The sequence below is a fragment of the Microdochium trichocladiopsis genome, assembly GCF_020744255.1.
Source record: "Microdochium trichocladiopsis strain MPI-CAGE-CH-0230 chromosome Unknown B0I36scaffold_10, whole genome shotgun sequence".
Classification (NCBI taxonomy): domain Eukaryota; kingdom Fungi; phylum Ascomycota; class Sordariomycetes; order Xylariales; family Microdochiaceae; genus Microdochium; species Microdochium trichocladiopsis.
Genome location: NW_025763553.1, coordinates 2,769,272 through 2,791,161, shown reverse-complemented (window position 1 = coordinate 2,791,161; position 21,890 = coordinate 2,769,272). Strand labels below are relative to the sequence as shown.

The following is a 21,890-nucleotide window of genomic DNA, read 5'->3' as shown; positions in this document are numbered from 1 at the left end:
GCGTAGCAGGTGAGTAAGCGTGTCGCTGCCACGGATCCAGACCACGAGGTTATGGAGCTTGCCGACTGGGCCTTTCTTCATCCACAGTTCATGCTCAGCCTCAGCAAGCTTCTGGGCTTGGATATCAGCTTCGAACGCTTCGCAGCCCTTGCCAAAAAGGATGGTTTTAGCGACGAGATTCACAATATGGCCGAAGCAACGTCCACGACGAGCCTTGGGCTCGAAGCTAGGCTCATCGGCGATTGTCTCCATGGCGGTGTCGTTGTTAGCTGCGTTGTCGAGTCAGAAATAGCCGACTTTCTCTTCGATCTTGAACTCGTAAAGAATGCTGAGGATCTGAGCACCAATGGTCTCCTCAAAGTGTCGTTCTGCAATCTCAGGGATCCCTAAAACAACTTTCATCGGCCGAATATTCTCATCTCGAAAGAAGGCGCAGATTCCATAGAGAGCATGGCGATTGCGCGATCGCCACCCATCGAAGGAGATACGGATCTGACCTGGAGCGCGAGCAAGGGCTTGGATAATCGTCTGCTAGCATTTGAAATCTGGTGACGAAACAGTGTCGTGGCTGATGTGCGCATCCTGTACCGAAATGGACGGATTCAGATATTGGAAGATAGCTCGGAGACTTCCGCTTTCGACTTCTGTGAAGGATTGCTGCCTTTCGACGACCCAGCTGACGACGAGCTTCTGAAACTGGACTCGATCGATACGCTTAATATAAGTGTTCACAATGGCTTGTTGCTGAGGGTTTTCTCGATCCATGCTCAAGTGGTCGGCAATAGATGGATATGTCTTCGTCAGGGGTCGTTTGCGGTTTCCCGTTGGGTCACGGATCTTATGGGATTTGTCGAGGTGGCGTTCGATATTCTGGGTGCCCTCGGCCTTATAGTTTGCAATGGGTATCCTCCTCTTTAATACACATGTTTTGCAAACCCATCGTCTCTCCCTGTCGTTCTGTATGTCGAAACCAAAGGGCGATACCCATGAAGAAAGGATGTCGACGCTCGTCTACATGGCGAGACTCAAGCGGCGCTTAGCGTCCTGCACAGGATCGTCCTCCAGCTGCCACCGGGTCTTTCTCGCCGCACTGATCCTCAGCGCTAAGTATCATGACGACGTGACACATGTCGACACAGAAATGCATGTTCAGGCTCGGCTGCCATGACATCAACGAGATGGAAATGCAGCTGTTATTGGATCTCATGGCCACATATATATTCATTCTCAGAGGGTCATGTGACACCGAGGCCTACAGTCTTGGGGCATTTTAGGATTTGAGGCCTTACAACTCTGAAGTTCAGGGGAACACTCAGTTCTTACAACAACCACTACTGTCAGGGGTCTTTGTTGGCGCCTAGAACAATTTCCTATGTCGCAGTAGAGCGCTCACACCCAGCACAAATCTTGATTTATTATCTTTTACTAGTCTAGCCTCGCGTTACAACGACGGAGCAATATCTTGCGCAAGCTGTAGTTATTTGCCGTTCATGAGCGAGTTAAAACGCTGATATATACCTAGTATTTCCACTTGCAAGCATTCCAAACAATAATCTTGCCGCTTTTTCCCATCATACTATCTTGGGACCTTCAAAACCTGCTCAAGAACTATTCGAGTGACACACCATTGCATCCAATCCACCTGTCAGTTCTTAAACAAGGTCTTCGACAAGAAAAGCCACCGAGTTAATATGAGAGGCAACCTTCGGGGACGTTCCGTGCAGACGAGCTACAACGCGCCATCAAGCAGATCCTCCGAGCTCGTGGCCTCAGCGAGGATACACTCCTCAAGGATGTCGATGCGCAATTCAAAGTGTGGGTTCATCAACTCCTCTGTTGAGGGGGGCAAGCAACGCGCCTAGACGGATAGCACAGCTATTTAACAATATGTGCCGAGTAGGGAACCCAGGCCAGTGATTACCCAAATGAAGACTACAGGGAAGGTTATGGCTTAGATTGCCGTTCTTCCAGAACAGAGGTCAAAAGGTCACGCCAATCTTCCTCATCTGCCTGGTCGTACAGCATATCGCCTCCGTTGCCAAAGAAGGCTCATCCGATGTGCGGAATGTACGTCGACCAGTTCGGCTGAGCAAAAATCGGCCCTGGCGGGAGGTGAAAGAGCTGAATGAAACATTCAACAACCAGATAGACCCTTGCAAAAGCGTATGCCAACGCGAGCATGATGATCGCAGTGTTGATGAGTTTGTCGCCCCCAGACAATATCCATAGGGGGATCTTCTCACAAACCGTTTCCAGAGGAACACAGAAACAGAACGCGATGGCCCTGAACAGATAAACCCGCCATGCACGAACATAATACTTGTGACGACCGCCAAACGGTGTGACCTGCGGTACAAACCCCGAGCGATTGAGACGTGTATCAAGGGTAAGCGTTGTGTCGGTTTGCAAAAGGAAACCTGCCAAAACAACGAAGCCACTCCCCATAACTATAGGGGATGACACGTGCCATAGGATTTGTTGTGTCGAGGACGGGAAGTCAGAGTTCCAGGCGAATAGATGCAGTGTTCCGTACATAGCAGGGGTGACTAGGAATAGAAACAACGTCCAGGGCTCCTCAAGGTCGAAACTTGGCTAGTCTGTGACTCTGTCTGGGGTCCTGAGTTCTGGGTTCAGTTCTTGGTGATCGCAAGGAGCTTTTAGCTCAAATCCCCAAGCGTTAGGATGGTTTGGGTTGTTGCTGTCTGCCCGATTGAGTCTGAGAAGTTCTGGGGGAGGTTGAGGTTCGCGATCGCGCAGTGGCATCCAGAAGCCCAGTTCGGCATCAATATGCCTCCGAACCAGGAGGCCGCAATAGGTCTGTCCGGAGCACCTGGCATCGAACCTTAGAGACTGAATCAGCTAGAGTCGGACGTTCTCAAATTGAGGAGTCTATACCTCGAAGGGATGGCTTGATCGTCGACAGCAGTGAGCTCAATCCACTGTCGTGGCTCCGCAGTAGGTACGCCATATCGCCGAGTCCTGAAGAAGGAGAGAATAGGTTGAATGAACGTTTCCCGCACAGTACTTTCGCTACTCTCCAAGCACTGGTAACAAAAATTGGGAAACTCGCGGGCCCATAGATATATCTCGCGCTCTGAACTAACTGTCAGGTAGGTAGGCCGCTCAACATCCAACGGCTTTTCCCACCAAAGGATGTAGACCACCAAGGCGCAGAGAGAGTGAGCGAAGGTGTTGAGTTCAAGGAGGGAGAGCGGCAACTGTTGGAGCACGCGAGCGAAGCATTGGAGGCAGAACCAGATGGCCTGGAGACAGACTAGGGCCTTGGCAATACCGCTACCTTTCCGTTTGTCCACAAGATCTTCTTCGGAGATATCGAGTTGACTTCTGAAGGCGGTGAAATCGGGCGCGTTGGCTTCTGGAAGGTCGATGGCACCGAGAACGGAGAGAAAAGTTTTTCTGTCCAAGACCGCGTGGCCCTGGAGTAGAGAGATAGGATGCTGTTCGATCGTACCAAAGGCAATCCCTCCCATCTGAATGTAGAAGCCTTGTGCAATCGTCCAAGGGCGTTGCTGATTCTGCTGGTCCTCAATGTGCCCCATTTCTACATCGAAGCCATTTCCATTGCGTTGATCGTTTGACCATATTTTCTGCATATCCAGATGTAAGCCAAGGAAAGTTTACGTTACATGTGCTCCATGCACTTTAAGTCTTGAAAATCATCAGCCCTTACCGGAACCGCCTTTTTCAGGCCCTCTCGGAGTCTCGCTCCTATGCTAAACGTCCCGGGAGGAGGGGTGATCCCAATTGTGTTGTTGAATGCGGTCGCACAGAGCTTGGCTTCGCATCGCTGATACCAAGCGGTGTAAATGAGAAACTCCGGGGCAAGAAGACCAACTATGACCCAGCCGGATTTTCTCCACGTCTGGTAGAGCATCCAGATGAATTCACCATCACGGTACCCCTGTATGTTGAGATGCAGAGCCGACCAGACGCAGAGTGAAATCGTGATGAGGCAGGGCAGAAGGATATTCGACGTTCCTCGGGTGGTTGGGTTGGGCACCCAAGATGTCTCCTCAGTCGCGTTGCCAAAGATGTTGAATGCCATGACAAACCGGACGATGTCATACCAGAGTGGAAAATGCTGTCTGTTGAGCCTGTGCTAAATTCCGCTGCGGGGTGCGGAAATGAGGCATTAAAATAGGCAATTGATAGGGGGGCATGACTTTTTGTAACACTTGATTGGGCCAAATTTTCTAGATCCATAAATACTTCCGAGCAAAGGCGGTGAAGCCAGCCCTCTTAACAAGCCCAGATTTCGTGACCGCAAATGCACCCGACCAACACTAACCCTTTAGAACAGGCGTCAAAGAGAAGTATTGCTTTCGGTACTGTTAAGGAGAAGGTACTGATCCGGAATAGGCACGCGATGGGAAGTTCTCTGTATTCCAAAAGGTCGCTGTCGTACAAGACTATTGCCTTACCGTCGCTCGATTGGCGAGCGCCAGGCGAGCGACAGGTAAGAGACGGGCGCTCGCTGACTCAGCGAGTGCTTCCTAATTGAGTGGGTGCGGCCCGCCTCACAGGTACAGGGTATTCAAGGGCTGTTTCATAACCAAAGCTGTCTACGTCTCCCCTTACTACTATGGAAGGAAGAATCTCCTCTTCGCCATCAGCCAGCTCCCATTGATTCCTCCGTCTCCGAATGCTGGGCTGCGTTCTCCGCCCGCTGGCACGAACTCCTGTGGTTCTTCCCGTCCCTAGAAGGGTCGACTGGCTGCGTAACTGGCGCTGATTCGAGACATCAGCTTGGCCACTGGCCTGTCGGCTCGTCCCAAGTTCCATTCTGGCCTGAGTCGACTTGTTCAAGCTGCCCTGTGGACGACCTCGCCTACGGCTCGGGGGCCCTCTGGTCGACCGGTTGACCAATCGGCTGACTACTAGTCTCGATGGCTATCCCTGATGGAACGGCCTGCTTGGCGTTCTTAGGTCTGCCACGGAGAGCAGTGGCGATCTTAGGGTCGAGGATTCGTCGGTATGGATCTCGAGAGGATGCTTCTCGTAGGTGCCACCGAGGATGGACGTCCCATTTCGTGAAAGGCGTACCATTATTCAGCTTTGAGTAGATCCTGTGGCAGCAGGGAATTCCAAGCTCGATCGACAACGAGCAGTCCTCGCCGCAATCCCCGAGGGATTCAGGGAACGGATTCTTCCCGGTCGGCATTGCTTTCCTTGCAAGCCGATATTGTTTGTTGATCAGTCCAAGGCCCTTGGAAGAGAGCGCCGTCCGGAGTTCGCCGAGATGCTCCGAGCTAGGCCCAATGTACTCTCGCGCGGTAAGTACCTCGTCCGCTGCGCAAGCGTCGTTGAAATCTCGCTCCTGGTCCCTCATCATGTCCTGCATAGCCTCCATGAGCCGATAGAGATGGCTCATACCATTCAGGAGATAGCTCTTGATGTTGTTGTTGCTTGCTTCTGTACCAGAGGTGACGCGGACGCCGAAGTTGCGATACTTGCGAATGAAACAGCGCGCCCACTGCGCCCGTACAGGCATATAAGTTCCATGGAGATACCGCAGGATAGCTCGCTGGTCATCAAACTCATTGCAGAGATTTCTCCACGCCTTCTCATGAGCCTCCTCAGTCTCCGCAAACATGACGAGCTTCCACATCATGAGGACCCCTCGATAGCTATGAGGGATGACCGCCGCCGTCGGGGCGTGGACCAACTGTCGGTCTTTGGGGCTCAGCTCAGCCTGTGCCTGTGGAGCAGAGTCTTCTCCGTCGCTGCTGTCGGAACTGCTGCTGCTGTGGCCCTTGGCCCACTTCTGCTTTGACTTGAGCAAGACGTTAGAATTGATATGGTGGATGCACAGCTGCTGCTGTGCATCAGGGAACTGATCATTCAGGGCTGCCTTCATCTGATCGTCGAAGTCGGTAATGATAACGTCCGGTTGGCGAATAGAGTGTTGCTCTGAGAGCTGTCGAATACTCTCGGAGAGGAACTGAAACCCCTCCCGTCTCTCGTTGTCAATCAGGCCGAAAGCAGCATTGAAGACAGAGCCAAGGCAGGTCTGTCCTGTTGCCTGAAATAATGGAAGCTTGAAGCGATTGGTGTTGTATGTGTTGTCGAAGCTGATCACCTCGGGAACCCGCTTCCACATCTGGAGGCAGTAGGGAAAAGTCCAGACAAGGCCAACGAGACGGTTTGGCTCATCGTCCGCCCACTTCACGAGATAGGGAATCTCCATCTCGTCAAACAGCTTGATTAACGCGGCGGTGGGAGTATAGCCATTCAGCTTGTCTCGGTTGATGAGAGCTCGGGCGTTGTAGATGTCCCTCTGCGTCAAGATTGACTCGGGATGTTGGTCTTGGACCACAGCCCGTACGTCACGGGCCCGGATACCGACCCGACGGCTCGTCGACTCGATGGTAGCCCTGATGGGTGTAGTGAGTCGTCGGTGGGAAGGGTGCGCAGACGGCCTAATGCTACGTCCATGATTGTGTTGATTGTGTTCGGGGTTTGGGTGTTGTCTTAGGAGCCACTTGCCCTCTTCTAGAGCTTCAGCAATGACCATCCACTTGCATCCACACTTCCGAGACTTGCGTAGCCGAAGCCCTGTACCTCTACTCGGCCGTGGTTCTCCGTATCGGTCACATTGGAAAGAGTACCTCATCCTCCGACCATTGTAGGAATAGGCATGTCGTCGGACGATGCCAAAGCCATTCTCTTTCGCAAAGGTGTTTACCACGTCGAACAAAGCTTCGGCTGACGGCTTTGGGTCGCCTGGGATCGGCGGATTCGGGATCGGGTCTGGGTCGGGGGACGAAGACATCCGAGGAGAAGATCGCATCTCTTGAGGAGATGAAGCTTGGGCGGACGGCTCTCGGGGCGGTGAGTAGGGAGGAGGCGATTCAATCGCATCTGAGCTGAGTGGTGAGTAGCCCCATCTCTCGCGCCATTGACGTACTCGTTCGTATGACCGAGCGAGCTCGAGCGTAAGCCTCCGCTCCGTCCCAATCACTTTTCGTACTAGCTTCAGGGCAGATTGAAACTCGGCCCGTGTGGGTGACGATTGCTGCTGTTGTGCTGATTGAAGTGGCAAGGAAGACAGTGGGTCGGTTTCTGGTCCTGGGACAGGAATCCTCACTCGTAAGGACTGCCTTCCACCGGACGGGAAATCGTTTGAGAGGTGCACCTCGTGATCGAAACGGAGCTCCCATGGTGGCTCGTGAAGTCCACGCCATCCGTGCGGCTGTGGAGCTGTCGTGAAGGTTTCTGGGTAAGATGCAAAGAGATTTCCGAGTACATCTTCGTCGCCGACTCCGTAGTATTGGCCGATACTTGTTGCTATGCTGCTCGCTGAGGATGGCCGATTCGCAAATATCGGCGGGCTGAACTTGCCCTGTCGGCTCTGCCGCTGTCGTTTTCGAGGCCGTACTTGATCTTGAGCGTGGGGACTAGAACTACGGGTTCGTCGTCTCGAGTTGGAAGGAGACTCGGATTGGAACATGACGAAGTTCCCAATTATCGAAGGTTGACCATGGTGGATTTGCTTGCTGTTGGTGGGCTTGATCTGATCGCGTCGCGTCGTGTCAGCTCCGAGATTAGGGGAGATAGCCTTGAGGTACTTAACAGGGTACGGCAGAATTCTGCCAACACTAACAAAAAAGAAATTGACGAATCAGAGGCCCGAAAAGTCATGCCCCCCTAAGGGTCATGCCCGCGTATCAATTCGTCATGCCCCCCTATCAATTGCCTTATTAAGTAGGTAGACTAATAGTATCATCTATAACGTAGATCCCGGTCAAGCGGGCCACCCGGTCGAGCGGGCCACTTTTCTCGCTCCTTCATACATACCCAGCCTTCATCCATTTTCTCTGCAAGCAATAATGGTACGACAATCAATTGAAAGCGACTTACTTCTAGCGCTTAATGCGCTTCGATCTAATCCAAAATTGAGCCTTCGAAAGGCTGCATCAGTCTATAACATGCCTCGTACGACACTTCAAGAACGACACCGCGGCCGACCTGCGAAACGCGATGTCCGATCGCCTACCCAGAGATTAACCTCATACGAAGAGGAGAGCATCGTACGATACGTAATTGACCTAGATTCGCGATCATTTCCACCGCGACTTAGTGGTGTTCGAGAAATGGCGGATCGACTACTACGCGACCGTAACGTGTTACGCGTTGGGAAGAACTGGGCTTCAGCCTTCGTACAGCGACGACCTGAGCTCCGTACGCGTTTTAGTCGAAGAATCGACTATCAGAGAGTCCTCTACGAAGATCCGGACGCATATCGCGCGTAGTTTTCCCTCGTACGGAATATAATCGCGAAATACGGGATATACGACAACGATATCTACAACTTCGATAAGACGGGCTTTACGATAGGTAAGATCTCCGCCGAGACTGTCGTTACGACCTCCGATCGACGCAGTAAGCTAAGAGCCGTACAACAAGGCAATTAAGAATAGGTTACAGTAATCCAGGGTATCGGGTGTCACGATCCTGCCTCCGGGGTCAACCGTCTGGCAGGGCGCTGGGGTTGCTGTTCCGCAGATAGGTAAAGCCTGTGCAATAACAACTAACACTCTGCTGTCGTTCTCTCTCTGGGTTGTCGTTCGTGTCTCTTGGAAGAGATACCAGTCTCGGCAATTGAGTGACTAGTTCAAGTGTGGGTGAAACTGATACTTAGATTGATCGCTGAAGTACAAAGGTAATGACTGTGTATCTAGAAGATCCTCCGCATCTATATATCCTTTGTCCTTCATCGTGGTCATGACTCTGGCCCCGATGGTCGTGGCCAGGTCACGGATCTGATCCTGATGGTCATGCATATTTTGATGACCATCCTTCTTGGCGTGGTGTCGGTCATGCAGATATGCATGACTGGTACGTACCTTCCTTATCGCCCTTTATCGTGCTTACATAAGAAACCTGTGACGGCACTGCCACATGATCCGCCCTTGTCCTTGGCCTGATCCTGTGGCCTGGTTGTTTGGGCTCTTCGTGCCCGTAACAAACATCCCCTGTTGGTTGGCCGTTACAGATAAGTCGGGGAGGTCTTTAGGATGGTAGTGAGGATTGCATTACCTTAAGACTAATCCTTAAGGAGAGAAGATTCCTCTTTGCTCTATCTTCGGTGCCTCACTGTATGTTGTGCTGTAGTACCTTTAGTAGAGCTCCGGTGGCCCCAGTTGAGGCTAGGTATAGCTACATAAGTGATGTGCTGCAACTGTAACAAGTGCCTGGCCTAAAGTTACCCCGTACCGGATCGTAGCAACCCAGACTCCGCATGCTAGCGCCAACTTCAATTCGGACGTGGGGGGCCCCGTTTCTGTGATAATGTTAATCGGGTGAATGCTCCGAGTATGCTTGTTACATACTTTCATAATGAAAAGCACCTCTAGTAGTCTGCATGCTAACCATGGAGCGAACGTCGGAGTAGCCATAGCATTTCTCCTCGCCAAGACTGTCAGGAGGGCAGGGCACACGTGGCAGCGTCGACAGCCGTCTGGGGGTCCGCCAGTCTGTGTGCATATTAAGAGCGGTTCTGTGCTGCGAGTGAGCGGCACGACTCCACCCAGCTTCACCTCGCTGCTATAATCGACAGAGCTGAATATATGGGTAAGCGTGGGCTGTGCAGGGTCTATTGGGTCAAAAATTTTTATTTTATTTTTTTTCCCGCGCTTGGTTTCGTGCTTTTGTGGCTATGGTGGTGGTTGGGAGTGACTCGGTCGTCACAGCAGCCGATCGGTGAGGCCGAGGTGGAGTAAAAACTACCCGAGTGTACACAGGCGTGCCGTTGAGGAGCACGGTGTGTACAATGACTCAGCAACGCGACTTGTGACATAATGAACAGCCGCAAAGTTCAAACCGACGAGAGAGTGTTTATTAGAAGGAGAGATGGAACAAGAGATATACCAAATAATTACGAAAAAAGTTCCAACGTAGGCAGACACGTCGCGGGAAAACTTGTTTACAGCCAACGTGTCTTTACAGTTGTGGTGCCTTATTTAATAGTTACAAGTACATCTCCGAATATAGTTGTAACGGGAACGTCACTAGCAGGGTGAAGAATGATGCCTGGAGCGCAAAGTGCACGAGCGCCTGAAGAGCGACCGTGTCTGGCTTTCGATAGGGGAGTCCCAGGTGTGATTGATGGGGGGTTGGAGGGTTGGGGGCTGTTCTGTCTAGTCTCACAAGCCACCACTCCTTCAAAGAGATCTGCAGTTGCCGCCCAGGCCCCTCATGCCCACAAATGCACACGCCGCTCCTTGGCGGAGATGGCACCCGAGCAGGATTAGGACTATCAGGTACGAATGCATTGCTCCGCAGCGAACCGCGGTGGGTAGCCTTGTACCTGCTGGTAGCAGCCGGGCACGGGTCGGGACGGGGACCCGCGACGATGGGCGCTCGTGGTCGTGCCGCCGGGCTGTGGGTGTGCCGCCGCTGTAGACAGTCGAGGTGCCGGTGACGATGATGCTTGTCGAGGATGAGGGTCACAGTACTCCGTGTGGTGGCCCTGCAGGCTTCCGGAGCCCTCACGGCTTCGGAATTATCTCATCAATATCGATCGGAGGTTGCACTTACCCTCGGAGGACACTGTGACACAAGGTGTCGGAGCCACTGCTACAATGCGCAGTCCGCCAGTCGCACCCGAAGCACGCCTAGCTTATCACTACTCCCGCCAGAAATCTTCGACAACATCGTCTACCACCTGGACGGCGGGCGGTGCCTCAAGTCTCTCCGGCTAGCCAAGACAGGTCATGACCCTGCCATCGTCAGACACCTGTTCCGCAGTATCCGCCTCTCTCCACTGCACACCGACAGACAGACAGGCTTTCTTCCGCATTGCATCGCGACCAGATCTCGCCCGTCATGTCCGTGAGCTGATCTGGCTCGTGTTCCCGGGGTCCATGATCGAGCTCGTCTTCTGGTTCCCTGAAATAATCGCAAGCTAATCTCAATCGTACCAAATGCTTCCCTCGCCCACACGCCTGAGTACCACCTGAGCTAGCCCCACATCGCGAGTGAGCCCAACTGAGCGAGCCTGAGCTTGGCTCACGCTGACTAGGGCATTGCTGATTAAGCCATCGATGTCGGAGCTAGTCTTAACGTACACATTCTTATGCTAAATTATGATGGAGTACTGATAATATAAGAATCTATCTAACATGCAAATACTCCACATAACTTCGTGCATAAATGCTTGTCTTCGGCTAGCCTAGACCACCTTACTCCGTATCCATTCGGCCTAGACAAGCCAGGCATTTCGAGATACCATATAGTATAATCAGAAGCATCACAAGCAGGCTTGATACATAGTCCTGGTACCTAGAGCTATGAACTTGAACTTCACGTTTTTACAATAATAATAGAAGTCGATTACTAGGGCTGTCGCTTTGCCCAAAGCCTAAGCAACAGCTCGGGCCTGGCACACCGTCATTGGAGAATCATTATTAAGCTCGGCACAATCATACTTGCTTGCTACTATTCTCTCTTTACGAAAGCACGATCAAGTCAGCTTAACCCTGCATATGAGAAGGGCCCGATCGTCTTCCCGTATCCCAATAGGTTCCTTGTCACAAGTTACTCAGGCGGCGGCCCAACGGCAGTCAGGCACAAGGTGTGAGAGAGGCACGCGGAGAGAGGTCGGAGCAGGGCCGGATAGGGCCCGGAGCGAAATTTGGCACAACGGGGATACTGGAGTTAGGTCCAGGACCAATACCTAGAGTACCTGTATCAACAAGAAGGAGATGTGAGATGTCTCCAGAGACTGATCCTTGCCCTCCTTTTTCCTTGAGCCCCGTTCCCTCGGGGCTGGTCTTATGTAGGGAAACGGATGGCGGAGAGGGCGCGGAGCGCCTACGGACCAGGGACGGGGCGTCTATACTTCCTGGAGCCTTTGACTTCAGCGATAGAAACGTTAGCCAGCACCGGAAAGCCCACGGCCCAGCCACGGGCGGGCACGGAGCGTCCCCAACGCCTCAAGGTTGGAGCCAGTGCAGGCCTTCGAGCTAAGCGATCCGGACAGCCCGCGGAGCGAGGCCGGATCGCCTACGGTGCTATACCGCATGGCTGCATTCCTTCATCTGCTTGGTCGTGCACCCAATCCTTGTCGCCCGGTGATAGGAAGTCCTCCCAGGCCCACGTGTGACATTCCTCGTCATAGCGGAAAGTGAACGAGTCACCTAGCGCTTGTTTCTGCGCATGCCTAGAGTTCACTTTTCACGCCTAAAGTAGAGACCCATGCAAGAGCGAACCCGCCAATGCAGGATACCCCCCTGGAATACGCTAATTGTGGCGCACCCACTAATGTGACTACAACCTCTGAGATGCAGAGCCAATTCCGAAGCAGCAGCTTGTCACGATCCGACCTCCGGGGTCAACCGTCTGGCCGGGCTTCGGCGTTGCTGTTCTGCGAAGTAGGTAAAGCTCAAGCAATATCACAACTGATCGAATGTCGTTCTCTCTCTGGGGTTGTCGTGTCTCTGGGAAGAGATACCAGTCTCGGCAATTGAGTGACTAGTTCAAGTGTGGGTGAGAATGGTACTTAGATTGATCGCTGAAGTGCAAAGGTAGTGACTGTCTGGTCAAGGAAATCCTCCAAGCTATATAGACCTTTGTCCTTCATCGTGTCTTGTGTGGTCATTCCTTTCTGCACGACGGTCATGTCTTTGATGGTGACCGTCATGCTTGGCGGAGTGACGGTCATGCAGACATGCATGACCAGTGGTACGGTACCCGGTCCTTATCCTTATCGTAATCCTTGTCCGTGATTACATAAGAAACCTGTGATGGTGCTGCCACATGATCCGCCCTTGTCCCTGGCCTGATCCTGCGGCCAAGTTGTTTGTGCTCTTTCTTGCCCAAACAATCGCCCCCTGTTGGTCTGGTCGTCACACAGCTGAAGGCCAATCAAAGCCTCTAAACGTAATGATGCCGTGCTGTGTTAACGCGACATGATTGGGTTGGTCAACACCCCATTATTCACTCTTCACGGAAAGACAACCCTCTCGAATCCACAGGCCGTTTTGCGATTATTATGTTACGATCTGGCACCTGTGACAGAACGTTATACCCCTAGGGCAAAAGATCAGGCAATAATCGCAGAGGTTGGCGATTATCCAGGTGCTTCCAGTACCTTATAGTGCCTCCCCTAGCCGGGTCGTGACACTGTGGGACTTGATAACGTTACGATATACCGGCTAGCGATTAATACCCTTATGAACCTAGGATCTTTGTACACTCTTGCGAAGGACCGGTAGAAGGAGGTTAGGTAGCCAGGATCGGAAACGATGTCTTCCACCAAGACAACGCCACTCCCCTTGCCGCGCTAGCCCAAGACTTGATCGTAACGAGGTGCTTGCATAACGAAACTGTGAAGGTTGGGCATGCCCCTAACAGCTTTCGCAAGGAAAGGGTGGGAATGGCGGAGCACGTTGACGTAACGTGCACCGTTAGTTGTGGTGATCTCGCAGTCCAGATGCGGGCATGGTCTGATCCAACACTATTTCCTATTCCATTTGTCGAACAGCTCAAGTCTCCTCGTGTCTTCTCTTCTTGGGTCAGGCCCTACAGGATTCCAGTTGTGGTAGTCTTCGACGGCATACGGAACCTCGTGCCACATTAGAGTAGTGATGGCTGCTGCGAAATGTGGACGTGAAGCAACCCTCAAGAGTCTGCAACGATCGACGTGGAGTCTCGATAGGCGGACAGAGGAAAATAGCTAGGAGACAATAGCCTGGCCGTTCCATGCATCAGAGTAGGGTTCTCGGCATTCCCGCTGCGGTCGTTGTGACCCGATGGAAGCGACTCGTAGTGCGTTGAGATCTTGAACGTCCAAAGAGATATGATTGACGTAAAAAGCTCGCGTGGGAAGCTGTGGAAGCCCGTCAGGGGCCGCGACTGCTTACGGCGTTCTTCATGCCCCTTTTCCGAGGGCTTTCCATGGCTGAGCAGGAGCAAGTTGAGATGACGACAGGTAATAGCGACCTAAAGGCAGTCGAGATTGAGCTGCGTCAGCGTTCCCACACGACTGGCGAGATTTATTGACGATTCAGTACAGCACGCTTGACGTACCGCCAGCCCGCTGCAACCAATGCTCCGGCCAGGCAGCTCCATGTTTGCTTCAACATTGCCGACTTTGCAGTTCGCTCTTTGTTCTGCTGCTCCACCAAGTTCTTTATTAGTGAACCTTTGTGTCACCCACACCACAGACCTGAATCGTCCTCGCCCACTCCGTCCTCAACAGCTGCGATGCTTTGATGCGTCGTTTTGCGACAGGATCCAGCATACAATACACGATGTTACGACATTCTACCTGTTCATCTTGTCAATGATATGCTCTCATAGTCAATCCTGAGTGTGCCGCTCGCGCATAACAGCGCTTCCTCCTCGTCGCACTTACCGGTTTGAGAACCTCAATGGGTAGATATCCAGCTGCCTCGCGACGCCCCTGAAGATACATGAGATAGTACTCGTCGTCCGCCTTGGCTGCTGGCCAGAGCCGCCGCCCCAGCCTCATCACCATGTACGTCACGCCGCACGCCCACACGTCGATCGCTGGGCCGTTGAGCTCGCCTCCGACATGCTGCTCTGGTGTCCGATACCGTTCGGATCCACCAGCGGCCGAGACAGGAAGGACAGCACCATCTGCTTCAGCCCGGCACCGCTGGCTGCAGCCAAAGTCGGCAATCTTGAGACGCCCATCCCGCGTGAGCAGCAGGTTCTCGGGCTTGATGTCGCAGTGCGCGATTCCAGCCGTCTCGTGCAGATACTTGACTCCAGCCATGAGCTGCACGAACAGACAATCGGCTTCTGCAATCTCTAGCACGGCGGGCGCGCGAGAGCGAATCAGCCGGTGTAGATCCCCAGCATCGCAGTACTCCATGACCTGGCTGAGTAGACTGTTGTCGGTGGTGCCGGACTGACTTCCTTGGTGGTCGTCACCACTGCCAGTACCCACAAGTTCAAACGTCTCAATCACATTTGGGTGCTGTAGTTTCTTGGCCATGTCAAACTCTCGTTGAACGCGGCGGCTGTAAGACGAGGAATCCTGGCTGGGCCGGCGCCGAAAATGTTTAACGGCAACCATCAGAGGCTTATTGCTACAGCCATCATCTACGCGCCAGAGTTCCTCTTCTCCGACTTCTGTACCCAGCGGAGAAGTGGGCGACGACAACAGTGGCCACACCTTTGTCTTGTCGTCGATAAGTGATTGCTTGCCTTGATGATTTGGATTCCGATTGACAACACTGACGGTGCCATAGGCCCCTTGACCTATCACAACACGATCATCCTCATCGACTCCGTCTGTCGGCGAAAACTTGTCGAGCGAGGGCTCGTAGAGGTCGTCCTCTGTTTCGAAATGGTGGTGCTCGGGCTGGAGGCTCTGCAGCTTTTGCGTCGCTCTGAGAATCAGCTTGCGAACATTGTCGAAACGGCCTTTGACCTGCACGCTCGATGGCGGACTCTCGCCCTTGGAACTCGACACGAACGCGTGGTAGTTGTGACGATGGCCCCCTGGTAAATCAGGACTGAGCACGAACGGAATCGCCCGCTTTGAACGTGGCGCGAGAGTCATGAGGGATTCCGGATTGAAGGACTGTGGCTGCCGACAACGCAAAGGCAAGACGCTATCGATGCCGAAGGGATTGCTGCATCCTCCTTGTGACTTATCTATCCTTCACAGAACGGTCTCAGCATCCTGAGATACCAGGGCAGGGCGACCCTCAAGCGCTTCAATTGCACTGGACTGGCTTGTTGACGCTGCCTTACGAATGCTTGAGCTTGGCGGCAGGACGGATCCACTCCGAAGGCAGTCCTGGCCGCCGTCATCCCGTCACGCATGCCCGCCACGTAGTATCGATGCCACGATGCAGCACCTGCAGCAGCTCCCGTGCTAGCGAGGTCAGCCATGTCGTAGCTCCTGATCGTGCTTGGAATGTGACGAGGGACCAGCAAGCCCAGGCTGAGCGGCGACGGGACTTGGCGATTCTTGTGGCTCTTCCGTCGCGATGGCGCGGTATTGGTTGAGCACGTTATGGCCTCACAGGTTCGCTGCAGTGGCTGCTGGGGACGAACCCTTTACGGAAACAGAGTCCCGGCGGGAGCGTTTCTAATTGGCTCACCACGGGATCTCCGGGAGCCTCGAGATCAGCCAACCCCTTGCCTTGTGGGGCGGGAAGCAGAAAAATAAGGCCATTCCACCGACGCTAGCAAGCTTATTTTGCAATGCCCACTGTAGGGTGGCAGAAAAGGACTTGGCCAGGGGTCCAAGCGGGGGCCTTTCCTGCCCGCTGTCTCAGTCTCATTATGCCCACGAGCCGAGCAAGAGAGCAAGTACAAGTCGGCCACACTCAGCTGGGGATCCTCTCGCAGACACTGCAGAACTACTACCTTGTGATCTCGTCCTACATCTCGTGTGTCGACTTGGTCGTTTCCCTTGCTTGTTCACCGCCTTGTAGCAGCAACTCGGCTATTAGCGGCCATTACAGGTGCTTCACTTCTTACCTTGATTGGTCGTTTCATTGCAAGTTGCATGTCGACAGCGTCCTCACTTCCTATCAGCCTCTTTCTCATGGTTTTCTCAAAGCAGTCGGTGCTGAAGCACCTCAACTTCATCACCATCCACTGTGAGTTTGTCTGACAACGATCTTTCACCATGGGTACACGTCCATACGCCTCCCCCACACGCCATGATCGGCGATTGTGACACTTCGCAGCGCATCACAGCCAGTACCTCAAAAAACTCTTCAAGTAGAAATTGACAATTTTGTGTGATGCACAGATGCCTGGATCATCTTCTGCGGCCTATTAGGCCTCATTGTGCTCGCGCCCGAGGGCAACGTTGCGGCCGTCGATGCGTACTTCTTTGGCGCCAGCGCTTCAACCGAGTCTGGTCTCAATACGTGAGTTTGCCTCCACCAACAAGACCAATCATGGAATTCGCGTCTCGGGCGAGCAGTGCGAAGAGAACAACCACAGAGACGAAAAGGATACTAACGAATTGGACGGCGCTACTATAGTGTAGACGTCAAGGAGCTTCGCACGTATCAGCAGATCTTCCTCTACGTGATTCCCATCATCACAAATCTTGGCGTCATTAACATCATTGTTGTCGTGGTGCGCATTCTGTGGTTCAAGAGGAGATTTAGGGCTGTCTGTGAGTCATAATACGCCGGTCCCCAGCTCCCACGAATCATATTTGCGACGGATTTCCTTGTTATCTGCATGTTGCTCACCTTGCATCTCTTTTCACGTAGCATCCACCCTCGTCCGTCCTGAACCTAAAGGTGTCGTCTTCTCCCTGCGTAGACGCGGAGAGGACGATGTTGAAGCCCATCCTCGTCCGCTCTGTGCTCCGACCGACTCAGTTGCCGCAGATATAGAGGCACCTTCCGATTTGACAAGCCGTACGGAGACCTCGACCGGGACTGGGAAGATTGCCAACACGGCGGAGACCTCAGAGAAGACCAGCAATACAGACCGTGCACTTTACATTCCGGGCCCTCGAGACCGTGATGATGGTATGTTCTACCCTTGAGCACGGCTTCACACTTTGGTCGGCTTTTGTCAGGGATATCCAGATCATAGTGTCGAGGATATGGATGGCTGATGCTCGATTTCACCATGACAGGAAAGTCCTTCATCGAGAAAGAAATCGCAGCAGGGAATGACTTCTCTGGTCGTGAGTAGCAAAATTGTTCCAAAGATCATGCTGTTTACTGGCTCTACCTCTATATACTGACAATACAACAATCCGTCTAGAAAATAAGGACGACGAAGACGACCAAATCAAGCCTGTACCCCATGCCAACAACAACCGGAGACTGTCCATGTTAACCTATCGCTCGCGCGCCGGCAATAACGACGATATGCGCTTGTCCGCCGCTAAGTCTATCGGGAATGCCGCGGGCTCCATGTTCATCTTGGGTGCACGTGCGAATGACAACGGCAGACGCTCTGACGTCTCGCAACTTCCGCGACCAAACGACCTTCCTGGCTTGTCTAAGCAGGTGACCATTGGCCGCAACTCGCAATTCTACGACCTCAGCGAGGAGGACGAGGAGAAGCTTGGTGGCATCGAATATGCTGCGCTCAAGCTGCTGCTCAAGATTGTTATTGGTAAGTCGGCATGTCGTCTGGTCATAGATGGACTTGTAGAGCTAATAGGATGAAAAGGATATTACGTAGGCTTGCACCTGCTTGGAATCATTGGGCTGATACCCTGGATCCATACAGCTCCATCAAAGTACAGAGAGTACTTGATTGAGTGTGGCAACGACTTCTCGTGGTGGTATGTCGAAGTCGATCATCGAACTCATCTTTTCTGACACTTAGTCTAATACGAAACCATTGTCTGTAGGGCTATCTATTCAACCCAGACGATGATAAACAACCTGGGCTTCACCCTCACTCCTGACTCGATGATTTCGTTCCGCGACGCCACCTGGCCGATGCTGCTTATGACCTTCCTCGCGTTTGCCGGCAACACGCTTTATCCAGTCGTGCTCCGACTAGTGATCTGGATTGTGTACAGAGCCACACCTACTCACTCCCCCAACAAGATGACTCTGAAGTTCCTCCTCGACCACCCGCGCCGCTGCTACACCCTTCTCTTCCCCAGCCGACCAACCTGGATTCTCTTCGGCCTCATCGCGGCTCTTAACATCGTCGATGTGATCCTCATCCTCGTGCTCGACCTCTACAACCCAACCATCACAGATCTGCCCATGGGTCCGCGGATCCTCGCCGCGCTGTTCCAAGCCGCGTCATCGCGCCATACGGGAACAGCGACAATGAACCTCGCCGAGATCAACCCGGCTGTCCAATTCTCTCTGCTCGTCATGATGTACATTGCTATTCTCCCTATCGCAATCAGCATTCGCACGTCCAACATCTACGAGGAGCAGGCCCTGGGTATCTACAGCCAGGAGCACCAGGCCCTGGACGAGTCTCGCGCGTCGAGTTACTTTATGATGCACATGCGGAACCAGCTCAGCTTCGATCTGTGGTACATCTTCCTGGGCACATTCTGTCTCTGTGTCGCGGAGTCTGAAAGGATCGCCGACAACAACGAGCCTGTGAGTACTTCCTTTCTTTTCTGACCAGCCGCCGCTGCGTGTCTAATCTCGTAAGGAAGCTCGCTAACCTCGAACTTTTCTCCAATAGGCCTTCTCCGTCTTCTCTGTCTTCTTCGAAGTCGTCTCAGCATAGTATGTCATTCACTCCCTCACTCATTCCTTAGCTCCCATAATCCAGTCAAACCAACATACTGACCCCGACTCCTAACAGTGGCAACGTCGGCCTCTCCCTCGGGCACCCCACCGTCTCGACCTCGCTATGTGGGCTCTTCGGCATCTTCGGCAAAGTCGTCATCTGCGCCATGATGATCCGCGGCAGGCATCGCTGTCTGCCATACACGCTCGACCGCGCCATCATGCTGCCCGGCGAAGCGGCCCCCGGTGGCGGGAATTACGAGGACAGCGGCGCCACGCGTAGCAGGCTACGCCCGTCAATGACTCTCTCGAGGGCTTCGTCCAGGCAGGTCGCTGTCTTTGGTGAAGGTGCGGACGCGGGCAAGACGAAAGCTAGTTAGATGGATAAAGTGGCTGCCTGGTAGACATTATGGAGCATAGTGGTGGAGTTCATTGGGCGGTCGGTTGTGCTTAGCCTCCACTGTCAGCAAGTTCCAGCGATCGCAGAGGACAATCGTGGCCCAAGGCTGTCTTTAATGCACGGTCTGGGTTGGGGCGGCGGATCGGGCTCTGATTACTGCAGCGGCCAACAATGCAATGCAATGTTCTGCTGTGGCGCAGCCATATCTGCAGCTCGTCCTGCCCGGATCCCAGGTGCGCTGTATTGGCCGCAGCAGTTCATGAACGACATTGGGCAGCACCCGTTCAGATTCGAGATGGCGCCATCACCACGGCCGCCGTGGAGGCTTGCGACGAGCCAGGATGGTATCACTGATGGAGTTATTTCCAATGTCTCCGCATGTGCTGCAACACTTAAACCTCAAGTTCTGTTCAGACAGACGATTGCACGTCAGAAGCTGCCGGGATGCGATCCAGAAGACACGTCCAGATTACCCATGCAGGCGTCGATGTCGTCATGGCTGCTTGAAAGGGTTTATACAGGTGCCCGTACATTAACGGCAGCGGGCCCATCGATTACATAAAAGATACGAGACAATGCATAAACGACTACTTGGCGTGCCGGGAAACGGCTGCCAAATATGCCCCTCCTTAACATTTGTATGTGTTCAGTTATCGCACTTGAACTGGGTCTTTGAAGTGTGATCCCGCTATTGACTCTATGGTAGCGATCGTCGATTGAGGTTACAATAAGGTCTTCTCTAGTATGTGAAATCTAGCTACACGAATGAGAAGGCGAAGCATAAGTAAGCGCTCAAGATAAGAAATGGCAGATCATTGTCACGATCCAGCCTCCGGGGTCAACCAGTGACTGCGCATTGGGGGTTGCTGTTCTTGCACAAGATAGGTCAAGCCTTGTGCAATACTGACTCTCGAGTATCTTTCTCTCTGTGCGGCGTTGCCGTGTCTCTTGGAAGAGATACCACTCTCGATCAATTGGGTGACTGGACCAAGTGATGGGTGAGAATGATACTTATATTGATAGCTGAAGTATGAAGGTTCCTGATCCCACTGATGGGATCTCTGTCTCCTATATACCCTTCATCCTTCAACGCGTGGATGTCGGCTCACGGGCTCACGTCGTGAGCCCGTGTGCTGGCTCGCTGGCTCACTTGGTGATTCGGCGATCCCGTTTTCTGATCAAGGAAACCTGATTACATAAAGCCTGGTGTCGCCCGTGACCTGCCTTCGCAGCCCCCGCCCTTGTCCTTGGCCTGATGCTGCGGCCTTGTTTGGCCTGTTCGTTAGCCCAAACAATCCCCTGTTGGTCCGGGTCGTCACAATCATGCCCTGCTGTTAAGGAGATTTAGTTGCACTGTGGGTTTTGTCGTAGTCTAACCCTTACAACCCAGTCTTCAAGACTTGGAGGTTTAGGCAGACTCCCTTCCTCTGATGCTCGAGAGAATGGCGGCGCTATTGATCCAGCGCATCATGATCACCAGCCTTGGCTTAATAATCTCTGCCAATCTCTCCGGGGGGAATAATCTGGTGCACATGCTGGATGGAGCGTTTATCGATTGGCCCACCCCCGACGTAGGCAACCTCCTCGCCTCTCTTGAGCACGGGTCGACCTTCGAGGCGGGGGGCCTCCTCGCCTCTCTTGACCACGGGATTTCCTTCGAGGTGGGCTACCCCTTCTCCATCCTTCTTGATAACCGGAAGGTACAGGAGATTCAGCCCAGACCCAGCAGGGAAAGCCAAAGAGGCGAGAAGGTGCAGAGGTAGCACAAGTATAGTAGAACTTGAGAGGCGCATGTCGCCGAGTACGGAAGACCTACAGCGACTGACTGTCCTGGTACAAAATCGTTCAAATATGATGAGGACTTCTGGTTTGTGACAGGGGTAGGGTTTAAAGGATTCTGGTTGTCTAAAGCCTGTGTAGCATTGCGATATACCAGCGGCGTATCGTCCTCATATATGTCCGATACTATAGAAGACAATAAGAGACAAAAGGAGACTAAGGTTCAGATTTCGATGGCGGATACTGTATCAGACGGTGCATGTGGCCCACTAAGTTTCCAGAAAGTTGCTGTCGGGGCTGCAAGGGGCCCTGTGGAGCAAGCTACTGGGGGATCGGAGGTGCCGTGTTAGGGGCCATGTGAGGGGCCGCTGAGGGGCCGCTGAGGGGCTGTGTGAGGGGCTGTGTGAGGGGCTCTGTGAGGGGCCGTGTGAGGGGCCATGTAAGGGGCCATGTTAGGGTACTCCATGCAGTCTTCGTGATCACTCCCGATACAGTTCTCTGAAAGGAAGAGCAGCGCC

At 53.2% G+C, this 21,890-nt stretch overlaps 6 protein-coding genes across 6 annotated transcripts; 3 read left to right on the top strand and 3 right to left on the bottom strand.

Annotated features, from left to right (window-relative positions):
- Window positions 1-2,855: 2,855 nt before the first annotated feature.
- B0I36DRAFT_367978 (uncharacterized protein) lies at window positions 2,856-4,066 on the bottom strand (the record flags this gene model as incomplete). Its single annotated transcript, XM_046159543.1, has 2 exons — window positions 2,856-3,608; window positions 3,692-4,066. The coding sequence occupies 2 exons, from the start codon at window positions 4,064-4,066 to the stop codon at window positions 2,856-2,858; spliced, it is 1,128 nt and encodes a 375-aa protein (XP_046007806.1).
- A 6,213-nt stretch (window positions 4,067-10,279) lies between these two features.
- Window positions 10,280-11,241, bottom strand: B0I36DRAFT_354233 (uncharacterized protein; the record flags this gene model as incomplete). Its single annotated transcript, XM_046157285.1, has 4 exons — window positions 10,280-10,517; window positions 10,561-10,599; window positions 10,944-11,101; window positions 11,209-11,241. 4 exons carry the CDS (start codon window positions 11,239-11,241, stop codon window positions 10,280-10,282), a joined length of 468 nt encoding a protein of 155 aa, XP_046007805.1.
- Window positions 11,242-14,158: 2,917 nt separating this feature from the next.
- Window positions 14,159-15,067, bottom strand: B0I36DRAFT_377370 (serine threonine-protein kinase hal4 sat4; the record flags this gene model as incomplete). The annotated part of the gene is made up of 2 exons (XM_046160552.1): window positions 14,159-14,289; window positions 14,377-15,067. 2 exons carry the CDS (start codon window positions 15,065-15,067, stop codon window positions 14,159-14,161), a joined length of 822 nt encoding a protein of 273 aa, XP_046007804.1.
- A 1,485-nt stretch (window positions 15,068-16,552) lies between these two features.
- Window positions 16,553-19,573, top strand: B0I36DRAFT_354231 (cation transport protein-domain-containing protein; the record flags this gene model as incomplete). Its single annotated transcript, XM_046157284.1, has 10 exons — window positions 16,553-16,607; window positions 16,763-16,883; window positions 17,001-17,137; window positions 17,238-17,501; window positions 17,612-17,662; window positions 17,743-18,099; window positions 18,169-18,271; window positions 18,341-19,058; window positions 19,147-19,190; window positions 19,270-19,573. 10 exons carry the CDS (start codon window positions 16,553-16,555, stop codon window positions 19,571-19,573), a joined length of 2,154 nt encoding a protein of 717 aa, XP_046007803.1.
- On the top strand, window positions 19,413-20,389 carry B0I36DRAFT_33483 (uncharacterized protein). Its single transcript, XM_046155391.1, has 2 exons — window positions 19,413-19,553; window positions 19,661-20,389. The coding sequence occupies exon 2, from the start codon at window positions 19,709-19,711 to the stop codon at window positions 20,153-20,155; it is 447 nt and encodes a 148-aa protein (XP_046007802.1). The 5' UTR covers window positions 19,413-19,553; window positions 19,661-19,708; the 3' UTR covers window positions 20,156-20,389.
- A 152-nt stretch (window positions 20,390-20,541) lies between these two features.
- B0I36DRAFT_334834 (uncharacterized protein) lies at window positions 20,542-21,626 on the top strand. Its single transcript, XM_046155393.1, has one exon. It carries the CDS (start codon window positions 21,024-21,026, stop codon window positions 21,354-21,356), a length of 333 nt encoding a protein of 110 aa, XP_046007801.1. The 5' UTR covers window positions 20,542-21,023; the 3' UTR covers window positions 21,357-21,626.
- The last annotated feature ends 264 nt before the right edge of the window (window positions 21,627-21,890 follow it).

Excerpts from the sequence above, each read along its gene's own strand:
- B0I36DRAFT_33483 (XM_046155391.1), top strand. The coding sequence starts at position 19,709 with ATGCACGGTCTGGGTTGGGGCGGCGGATCGGGCTCTGATTACTGCAGC.
- B0I36DRAFT_334834 (XM_046155393.1), top strand. The coding sequence starts at position 21,024 with ATGCTCGAGAGAATGGCGGCGCTATTGATCCAGCGCATCATGATCACC.